At 36.9% G+C, this 11,298-nt stretch overlaps 1 protein-coding gene and 1 pseudogene across 2 annotated transcripts; one reads left to right on the forward strand and one right to left on the reverse strand.

Moving 5' to 3' along the window:
- Positions 1-2,550: 2,550 nt before the first annotated feature.
- LOC101155763 (uncharacterized) lies at positions 2,551-5,080 on the forward strand. Its single transcript, XM_004069138.5, has 6 exons — positions 2,551-2,685; positions 3,778-3,894; positions 3,980-4,010; positions 4,115-4,203; positions 4,268-4,359; positions 4,457-5,080. Exons 1-6 carry the CDS (start codon positions 2,661-2,663, stop codon positions 4,706-4,708), a joined length of 606 nt encoding a protein of 201 aa, XP_004069186.1. The 5' UTR covers positions 2,551-2,660; the 3' UTR covers positions 4,709-5,080.
- A 4,145-nt stretch (positions 5,081-9,225) lies between these two features.
- On the reverse strand, positions 9,226-10,942 carry LOC101156245 (ammonium transporter Rh type B pseudogene; annotated as a pseudogene). The gene has a single exon (XR_013656087.1). The product of XR_013656087.1 is annotated as an ammonium transporter Rh type B pseudogene (transcript).
- Between the last annotated feature and the right edge of the window lie 356 nt (positions 10,943-11,298).

An 11,298-nucleotide genomic window follows, 5' to 3' on the forward strand; every position in this document is an offset into this window, starting at 1 on the left:
CTTTTCGTGAATATAAGTGAAGTAAAATACAAGTAAATTTGATTTTTTAAAACCTTTTCTTGTGAATCCAATCTTTTTTTTTTTTTTAGTATAGACAAAGTATACTTGTAGTACACCTAACCTCACTTCCTTTTGCTAAAGACACCTTCAGGGTAAAAATAAAAGACATTTTTCAAAGCCATCTGAAGGATCAGGTTGATTCTACCAAGCAGAAACCACATAAATATGAGTCAGAAACTGTACTTATAAACTTGTTTTTGAAGTTTGTCTGGATTGCTGCCAACACCTAAGCACAGATGTGTGAACTCTGCATGACAAATTTGTGTTCATAGATGACTTTTTCTTAAACTCATGCTTTTTTATAACAAACAAATGAATTTTTTTAAATTCCCTGTCATTTTTCTTTTAAATTATTCCACATTTTTGAGGACCGTCCATTTATTGGAAGAGAATGGGAGGTCAGTATGAGGTTTGCATGAAAAATGAATCACACTGAACAGCCTATCTGCTCCTAACTCCTTTGTTGTGCCGTGGTAGCCGGTGCAGCCCATCAACTGCCTGATGGTTTTTTTCAGGGTGAGCTAACTGACACCTCTGTTTGTTAAATTACAAACTAAATGATTGTTATAATAAATAATGATCAATAAATACCCCAAATTTCAAGCTTCCATAATTTTCGTTGAATCCACTAAACATTGGATGATAACAAAAAAGATGTTTGTTGATTAAATAAAGTCTGCTTAATGTTTTTTTTGTGTCTAACATTTGATAAAATTCTAAAAGGTTGCAGATAATAGCCATGGTGAAATATTATATAGAAAAATTCTTATTCGGCCTGGATTATTTAACATGATAGGCTAGTAAATGGTTGACATTTGACTTTCAACAAAATCTCAGTCCAATACATTTAAGATGAAAGGAGCCGTCTGCTAAAAAATGAACATATTTAATGCTTTCTTCAACCTTGTGCGTGCAGCATGTTTACAATGGAAAATGTGTGAAATGGAAAGATATGTGCCATTTTTGCATAAATAAAACATATTTTAAAGAAATGCAGAGTAAATGGCAATAGATTTCCGGACACTAATGCCAAGGACTCCTCTGTTTTATTCGTGGGACTTTCACTGCAGCTTCCCAATGCTGATCAAGCGTAGAATTTTGTTTTTACCACCTTTCCACAGACAAAAAATGTTTATTCAATTCAATTCAATTTATTTGTATAGCCCAAATTCACAACATCATCATCATCTCGATGGACTTCGTCTCGGTAATTGTAAAAGTAAAACATAAAATCAGAAGGATCATGAATACATAGAATTCAATAGGAAAAATACTAAATTGAACTAACAAACTGACCAAGCCAAACTGGACATCCCTGCCCTTAGACCCTCCTTCGCGGTAAGGATAAACTCCTAAAAAACCGGATTCCTAAAAAAACGAAGAAACCTCAGGGGTGCCCACATGAAGGAGGGATCCTCCCCCAGGATGGACAGGCGATTTACCAGAACACATGAAGAAGAACTAACTTATCTAACTCTACAACTACATGTTTAAAGTCCAGCAGACGAGCTTTATCCAGATGGAGTTGGGGGGACAGTTGAGGGCGCGAGTTCTGTTAATTTTAGTGGATTTGAAATAATCTATGGACTTTATCTGCTGTATAGAAACATTTAAGAAAGGTTGAGGCAAGGAGCAGCCCAAAAAGATCTAATGTTGCCTTAGTTAATAGTTTTTCTCTTAATACTTAACTCTGTTTGTACATTTAAACCCTCATTTCATTAGGAATGGACTTTTCAAATGAATGAACATTAAAAACAAATGTATATTTGTCAGATTTTAGCCATAGACTGGTTTCCATCTTCAGTCCCCCCGCAGGTTGATGCTATTGAAGAATTAAAACAAATTTTAAGAGGTAAGAAGATAAGAACATCAATAAATTACAGTATATAAAAAAACACATTTACAGATACAGTATAGAACACAGTCAAATACAATGTTTTAAAATCAAAATTAGTGTCTGTTTAGTAACAAAATGTTCTGATTCCTTGTCAAATGTGTTTACTTAACAGCTTAATTGTCCTTTATAGATGACTTTCTCTTGTTGTCATGCGTGTGCTGTTGCAGAAAGCTGAGCCCTGGTATAAGACACACATTTTTTCTGAATGGCAGTTCCCATTTAAACATTTAACAACACAATTCTTTTACTATAAGTTTCTAAATTGCAATATTTAAAAATTATTGAAACATTTTCTACATAAAGAAATGCCTTTTTTTAAACAGATTTTTTAGTTTGAGTGAATCTCTGTGCTTTCAGTTTTGTTCATGTATTATAAAAGGCTAAGAAAAAGTCGTAATATCATAAAGGACAAAAAGCTTTATTACAGGGGCTGTACAAAGCCGAACTGTCTTAATATTCTCAACAAAAAAATGTTTTATTTATCTTTTATTTATTTTTGGTCTTTTAACTTCTTCTTACCTTAATGTTTCTGTCATTTAAAAAAAGGCTGTGGCTTTCTGCAAAGAGCACTTCCTCCAACAGAGACAAGAAAGAAAAAAAAACGTACACAGAACGGCAGAGACAGAATCCGGCTCTGCTCTGAACACGAGGCTGAGCAGATATTTTCCATAACACCAGGACTTTTCTTGTCGAACTTAATGCTATGGAGAACTTTTGCAATAACACAGGTAGGTCTTGGCTGAAGCAGGCATCATTTTATTGCTGTGAGGGTGAAGAGTTGATGCCCTTTCAAAGTGACATTTGCTTTCTTGAATATCGGACTGACTTGTGTTTTTAAAACAGTTATATTTTAGCAGCAGAGTTGGTGTTCAAGCTGACGTCTGGGAATCAGACGGCTGTTTGCTCAACTGCTCAACACTCAATTTAGCAACAGTTTATGCTGAGAGTAGTGCCGCTGAGCAAACATTCAGTGGGAGAACCACTCGTTTTTTCAGGGGGTTTTCCATACAACAGAGAGATACTTTCTAAAAGATTGCAAGTATTTTTTTAAAATTATTGTCATTGTAGATTTTCAAAAACAAATATTCCTTTCAAAAAGTTTATTAACTGTGTGTAAAAATATTGTGTTTTATTCCAATCCTATTTAATGTTCCTCTTTTGACACTTTAAACTTGTTTAGGATTGATTCTAACTTTCTGTTGAATCAAAGGAGGCAGTTGTGAATCAAACCTGGATTTGTGTGCCAGAAAATTGATGTTCTTAAACAAAAAATGGATTTGATTAGAATGTCCTTCATGTGATTCTGCAGTGCAGTTAGAAAAAAACACACACACACATATGTTTGACCTCTTTGAAAGTGCTGCCCTAATTTTTTAGTAGCACACATAGCTTGAGTAAAAAACATGCTGGAGGAAGGAAATGAATCAAGCATGCCTTGCTAAGTTTGGATTCCTGCAGCAAAAAGCTGCTGTACAGAGCACTCGAGCATCCATCCACGTCTCGCTGAAACCACATCCACTTGTGATGATGGCTGAGCGTACATGTGACACAACTGAGGTGCGGAAGGCCGTAGATGCTGCTTTTGTCTTCACTGCTCTGATTTCTCATCACCGTGTGACTTCTACAACAAACAGAATCTGTAGTTTTATTTAACATTTCTATTGAAATTGGCTTTTGTGAGGACTTCTGTGATGTGATTCCATGATAGGGTTGGATTTTTGTTCATTAACGTTCCATTTTGTTTCTTTTTTTTGTGTATTTTACAAAGATTTAATAATTAAATTGATTAATTGAGACTGTGCATCTGCCTCTTTTTTCAGTGTTGAACTTTGTCTGTTCTCCATATGCTGCTTCTGTGGTTTTCTGGCTTCTCTGTGCCGTGCTGTTCCTCTCGATAATTCTGAATTTCATTTGCTGCATCATGAAATTCAGTTCAGGTAAGCCAACTATTTACTTTCAAACAGCAGAAAAAACAACCTTTTCTTGGATCTAATGATAGATTTGTTATTTTTGTTGTAACAGGAAAAGAGACATGTGCAAAAGTTAGAAAAAGGTGCGTCACCTGCACTGCTTGCATACAAACAAATTTCAATTTCAGGCTTTTTTTTATTCATTTATTTGACCTTTCTTATGTGTTTTCTTATAATTTCTCACCAGTTTTCATCAGTTTGGGTCAAGATCAGGTCGGACTTCATGCCAAATGGAGGATAATCCCATTTATGGAAACCTAAACTACGTGCAGACAAGTTAGTTTCATGTGTGTTTGCATTTGTGCACTTTTGTGAGTCTACAGCATGTTGTTGCTTATAGGTGTAGCTGTGTACACAGAAAGTGAGCTTTGCTGCTCCTCAATCAGCCCTGCATCGTTGGGAAATCTGCAGAGAGTGACATCCGACCCTCAGGTGGAGTTTTTATCCTTTTTTATTATTCGATAAAACGGTTGAAAAGTAAAAAATTCATCAAACAAGTTGTATCGTGTGTCTGCCCTTTAACTTTTAGTCCAGAAATCAAGACTGCTATGCCAACCTGACCCTCAAAGCTCCCCGGCAGAAGGCGGAGTGCATCTCTCCTCAGCTGCAGTTCTCCCAGGAGGCGCATTTAGAGGAGCCGACAGAGTCAGAGAGAGAAGACAACGAGGAGAACACAGACGCTGTCTCCACCGTGTCTGATCTGTACGCTGCTGTGCAAGCACAGCGGGCCAAGACCATCGACTGTGCAGACGGCAGAGAGGAGTACGCAAACCATCTCTGAAGCAAGACCTGTAACCACACGACGGCGCTGTTGACATTACAAAAAACGTTCTGTGTGCAACACATGGAAACTATGCCCTGTAATGAACCCAGCAGCGTTACAAACAGGTTTAAAAACTACCTCCTGTGATTTTGCTTCACATGTATAAAAATGAAAAGATTTTCCAACAGGAGCAACAATACCATTTATGCTGTCAATAATTATGTTTACCCACATTTAATGTTTTTAAAGCAAGTTTCATTAAGTTGTTAATCAAAATGTTCCATCCACAAATATGTAAATAGTTTGTATGTGTTTGTTGTTTTAGGTGTGAAAAGCCTATACAAAAATATATTTTCAATAAATATTCATATGCATTTTCAAACATCATAATATTGTTAATATAGACCGTGACATTGTGCAGGTTTTTCTTGTTTATTCGGTCACACACAACAATCACATGCCACAAACATTATGCCAAAGCCTATTACACCATCGGTTAAACTCCAGAAAGTAAAAATATTAACAGACACCATTTTCTTAAATGCTTTACTCTCAAAAATGGAGACATAATTTTCATATAAATACAATAAACCAGGTTTCTAACTCCAAATCAGCCATAGCTGACCTCCTGCAGCTGAAAATTATTTTTTTCTTTATTGCATTTTTGGAAACCAAATGATCTCTTAGATTATAATAAATCTGTAAATACAACACTTCTACACACCGGTTGGAGATAAAAATGTTGGTTATATATACAACAGATAAGAATTAACACAACACATGCTGTTGTTGTTTCTCTTTTGGCTTTTTCCCATCAGGGGTTGCCACAGTGAACAAGTCGCATGGTAAACTTGGCAATGTTTTATGCTGGATGCCCTTCCTGATGCAACCTTCTCAAAGCAACTGGGCTTGGGACCAGCGCGGAGGTAGGGAAGGGAACAGGGAGCAGCCTGGAGTTGAACCTGGGTTACACGGACAGAAGGTGCTGCAAACCAGCACGAGCTAAACCGGCTCCCCCAATTAACACAACACATCAACTTCCTAATTTAATAATCTGCATAAAAATGACTAAATATGTTAAATAAGGAAGTATTTGTAGGCAGCAAACACATTTAAAGTATGATTTGCATTAGAATCATCTCAAAAGCAAATTGTTTCTGCTGCTTTTTTGGGACCGGTTTGACCATTTCCTGCACAAAACACAACAAGATAAATGTACATTATCAGCATAAAATGCTGACCTAAACAGTAATAAACTGCTGCTCTCTCTTTCCTCTAATCTCTCCTGGAGTTCTGATAAAACCTTGATATCTGTGTTTTTTTTTCCGCTGCCGCTCATTCTTTGTTCTGATTTGACCCCAAATAAAAAATCTTGATCAAATAAAGCATATTTTGATCAAATAAAGCAAAAAGTTGACACATACATTTTAAATCCAAAGTTTTTTGAGCAGCCCTAAAAGCATCTCCACTATCTTCTTTAAACAACATTTTCAGGATTTTATGGGGTTATTATAGGTCATGTCAGGAAATGTCTGTGCTTGGCACAGATACATTGCTGCAGTAATACTTTATTTATTAATATTTTAACCCCAGTTTTATAATATTATTAATCAGAAAAGCTGATTTTGTTTTATTTGTAGGCTTTATTCAACAAATTCATAAAAAGTAAATAAAAAGGTTATTGTCAAAATAATAAGTTAAAGATTGAAGATGAAAATCCCACGTATGAAAGGTATATCCAGCTAATGGCACTTATCGACATATTGAAATATCAATATTTTAGATTTAACATCTTTTTGACAGTCCAGAAACTTCTTCTACTACTCCAGCATAAACTCTGAATCACACTGGGTTCAGTTTGAAAACTATTTAGCTTCTGAAAAAAAAGCCAATAGTGATACAGAAAAGGCTTCTAAAAAGTTCAAAATTTCTACGATAATTTAACAAAACCAAACAAAAAAACATAAAAAAAACTCTTTAGGCTTTTAGATCTGTTCTTGGTGATTTTATTATCATCTAGGTTAGAGCAAATTTAGGTTCAGTTTTGATGCAATGGTTAATTTAATTTTAACTTGATAGTTTAAAGTAAGGAATTTGACTTTGTGCTGAATGTTGTGGACTTTTTACCTGAATAACAAACGGCATGAGCAGCCAAAGTCAGAATTCTGCTGTCTCTAAAGAGGGAGAACTTCAAGACGCAGATCCAGATTGCTGAGGATTGTTCAAAGGAAAGGGAAAATGTATGAAATGCCTTTTCCTCTGAAGAAATTTTTAAAAAAATTGTCATCAAAATATGTGAAACTCAAAGTAAGAGCAGATAAAAAAAAACTAGAAACACTTTTACTCATGGGGATGGAGATATTTCTGCAAATCAGAATGGGTAAAAAATAAAAGTTTGGCTGCTTATTCTAGCCACATTCTAGCTATTATACTGCTGCTCAAATGACTAAAAACATAATGTTATTTCACAGAGCGGCTCACCACTCTGGCTTGATGCATTAAATCACTTTCACCATCACCCATTGAGATGATAGAAGCAAAAGTTCTGCTGCAGGATTAAAGCAACACCGAAGCAGAAAAGCAGACAGAATTTAGCTTTTTAATTGTGCCTAATTACATGAAACCCCCAGGTGACCCTTTCAGTTAATATAAGACACAGTGGTTAACCTTTGCATCTGTGATAGGCGCTACAGGAACACTGCAAAAGAAATCTGTTTATCTGTCATTTAAAAAAAAAAAAAATATTTTTTGGGGAACAAAAATCCAACCTATTAAAAAAAAATCCAATCTATTAACTCAATGTGATGTTAGTTTCAACAAAGCACAGGTTCATGCTCAGACTTTAATGTGTGTACTTGCATTAAAAAAATGTGTACTTATAAATTTATCATTTAGGATCATAGTTATTTAAAATTATTTCTAAATGTATGTGATTAAGTTGTTTTTTGGTTTAATTTGCAGAATAATCAGATAATTGCGGCAATTTCAAACCACTTTCTTCCTAAATTATGGATACATTTCCTATATTAGGGCATTTTACAGGGCAGCATTTGCCAATATCTCAAATATATCAAACTTGTTGAGATAGTTCTCTTTGTGTAAAGGGTGACCAGATAGGGACAGATTAGATTATTTTACATTGACCATAATCAACTAAAGTCCACAATTTGTAGATAAAAAAAGCAGCAGCCGGTCTCGACTGACTGTTATGAAACTCAGAAATCGTTGAGGCAGTTTTAACATTAAACATGTGCTGAGAAGGGATGAACTCAAGTTCAGTCAAAGTGTGATGTGAAGTGAAGGTCAATAATCAAAAGTCCTTTTAATATTTTTTTGTCATTTTTTTTAACTTTTGTTCTCTGTCTTTCCTTTTGAAGAATGCTAGGTTCTACTGTTTTTTGCTTTCTTATTTCTCCATAAATCTCTTTCCTGGCAGCTCTAAACTCAGCAACCTTCACTCTTTCTCCTCTCAAGGTGTCCAAACCATCTCAATCTGCCTCCTGGCTTTAATCTCCAGAACATCTGCCATGAGCTGTTCCTCTGATGGATTCTTTCCTGATCCTATCCTATATATCCTGGTCCAAAAGAGAACCTCAATGTCTTCATCTCTGCCTCCTCCAGCTCTGCCTCCGGTCTCACCATTAGAGTCTCTAAACCACCATGGGTGATCTCACCACAGTCTTCTACACCTTTTCTTTCATTCTTGCTGACACTCTTTTGTCACACATCCCTCCAGATGTTCTGTTATTGCAGTTTCTTGATGGATTGTGCTTTTTTTTTTCTACAATAGTAATACAATTAATAAGCAATTAATTTAATAAAGAAGTGCATCAGATTTAGTTACATTGTTTGCCAGTCTCAGAAGGGAAAGGTGCTTTCATGAAACATTCTAGTGTGATGATGTAAGGAATGCAGCCTTTTATTTTTTTGCTCTTATTGGTTCTTGTCAGGCTTTGTTCTGTCACACCAGGATCCATTTGTTGATCATCCACTGCTGTCTGCATTTATCTTAGTGTCTCTTTTTTTCATACTTTTGTTTCTTCCTTGTCTTAAAGTTTGTACACAAATGAGTTTATTTGTTAAAGTTTTAACTTGCCATCACTCAGCTGGATCTCATGTGTTTTGGTTCCTACACACATCCTACACACATCATCTGTGTGATTACAGAGCAACAGTTTGCCTCAAAATGTGTGGTTACACCAGTTATAGTAATTGTTTTAAAAATGTTTTCTATTGTTTTGTTTAAAAAAAAACTCCTGAATTGTGGTAGATTATATAAAAAAAAACATTCTAAAGTGAACATACAGCAAAAAAAAAGTGTAACAGGGCTAACAGGGCTTCTTACCACAAATTCATGGTCATTACTGAACATCGATGACAAATTGACATCGTAAAAATAAAATTGGCTGTTTTTTTTAAGTCAAAAGGTTTCCTGACCAACTTGTGAGAAACGTGTAATGAAAAAAAAGTATGTTTATTCAAATATATTTTTTAAAAATAAAATCCATTGTGGTAGACATAATAAAGCAACATTGTTTTTAAAGTTCAGATATTTTTAATAAAAAGCATCAGACTTGCAGAGACAATTGCTTTGGTGACAAATTTGTTTTTGATTTAAAGCAAACATATTCTCCACCTTTTGCCATAAAACAGATTTGTAAAAAATAAGCTATCTAAGCCGCCTCACACCTTGGAGTCTGCCTTGTCCAAATTTTCCTTTTCATTGGAGATCGCTGCAGACGGGATGCTGGCAAAGTCGGAGGGCACATCGAAGAAAAGCTCGTCGTCAAAACAGTCCTCATCCGACGGTGATGCCAGGAACTGCAGCTTCATTATCAGTCCGGTGAACACCCCCCCAAGTGCAGAAGCTGCAATGGTGGTGACAACAGCTGCAAGCTGGAACAGGGCTTGATCCCGAGCTGTGCGACCCAGGCCCGCTTTTAGACCAGGAATAAGCTTCTGCAGCTCCAGCAGCTTTGGATCTCCCTCAGGAGGAGCTCGATGGGAAAAGATTTGATACAGGCTGGGTCCGTAGGTCTCCTCAGTGGCCAGGAGGATGGCGCAGATGCCTGCAACGGATGAAATGAGGCCGGTTAACCCGTGCAGGTTATGGATACCGCACTGGTCTTGGATTCTCATTCGCTTGGCCAAAAAGGGGGTCATGTACTTGTAACCAAGGAAGCAGGCGGTGCAGCCCATGACGCCGAGGACGTATGCAGCTACAGGAGAAATCATCATGTCCACAGAAGCACCAACGGTCACACCACCTGCTAGGGTCACGTTCTGAATGTCAGCCATCGTAAGCTTCCCCCTTTTGTTGAACAAAGCAGAGAGGGCAAAGGCAGTGATGGTGGAAGAGCTCAGACCTATGAATGTGTGGAGAATTGCTCTGTGCTGATCATCCCCTTTAAAGGTAAGAGCAGAGTTAAAGGAAGGCCAGAAGATCCAGAGGAACAGAGTTCCTATCACAGACAGGATGTCAGAGTGATAACTTGTGATCTCTTTAGCGTGTCCGTTGTTCAGATTGGGGCGGTACAGCACAAATGAAACCCCCAAACCAAAGTAACAGGCAAACAGGTGAATGAGAATAGTGCCTCCAGCATCATTGATCCTAATGTACTTAAGTACGGCCCACTCTGTCACAGCAAAAATAAGGATCTCCAGCAAAGCCATGATCAAGAGCTGAACCGGGCTGGTTTTTCCCAGCACGGCCCCAAAGGAGATGAGCACCACGGCACAGGCGAACTCTGCGTTCAGCAGATTGATCACTCCCAAGTGAATCTTCCCATCATAGTAAAACTGGAAGAAGCCTTGCATCAAGATTGCCCACTGGATTGCAAAAGTTGCTGTGAGGAAGTTGAAGACCATTCCACTGAAGCCGTAGAAGCGGAAGAAAGCCAGCAGGCAACCGAAGCCAATGAAAATCATCACCTGCACGTCAGCAAAGTAGGGGTAATCCCGGTATAGCGCGTTATCCATGGGGTTGGTCTGATTGTTTTGCAGCTTAGCATTAGAATCGTCATCATAGGTGACAAACACAGCATAAAGTGCTATTATTACTATTTCCAGCACTAACACAAGTGCGGGCAAGCGCACCTTCAGGCTTGTGGAGGACGTCATGTCGGTTCACCAGTCAATAGAGACGCTTGTTTCTTCTCTTTTATAGCGCATGAATGCATTTTTTTTTTTTTTTGCAAGATAAGCTCAGCTAAAAGCATTGGGGGAGAAAAAACTCTGACATGTAAGTGCTTCAGACACGGATGTACTTTAGTCCCTCAGAAACTTCCATATAACCTTATCTCCTCAACTGTTACTTTCATCATTGTACCACATGGTAAATAGTTGAAAAACTATTTAATTTAAATTAATTTAATTGAAAGGAACATTCAGACTAAAAAAACTACTGAATTCTTTATGGTGACTTAAAGTGTGTTGACTCCTGCAGTTACAAATAATTTACTTAAACTGTAATTTTAAATGTTAATATATATAATCTATATATAATCTTAGTATTTCAGCGTGAGTAGCCTTGGCAGGCATTAACATAGAAGATTTTTAGACATACATGCTTAACAATTAACTGTAAATGTGTAAAGAGTAATGAAATC

The sequence above is a fragment of the Oryzias latipes genome, chromosome 5, assembly GCF_053564925.1.
Source record: "Oryzias latipes strain Hd-rR chromosome 5, Olatipes_Hd-rR_3.1".
Taxonomy (NCBI): Eukaryota; Metazoa; Chordata; class Actinopteri; order Beloniformes; family Adrianichthyidae; genus Oryzias; species Oryzias latipes.

What these genes read in the sequence shown, in the direction of transcription:
- LOC101155763 (XM_004069138.5), top strand. Translation starts at nt 2,661, where the DNA reads ATGGAGAACTTTTGCAATAACACAG. An exon ending in TGTGCAAAAGTTAGAAAAAG is followed by an intron (nt 4,011 to 4,114) that starts GTGCGTCACCTG and finishes ATTTCTCACCAG; the next exon opens with TTTTCATCAGTTTGGGTCAA. An exon ending in CCTAAACTACGTGCAGACAA is followed by an intron (nt 4,204 to 4,267) that starts GTTAGTTTCATG and finishes TGTTGCTTATAG; the next exon opens with GTGTAGCTGTGTACACAGAA.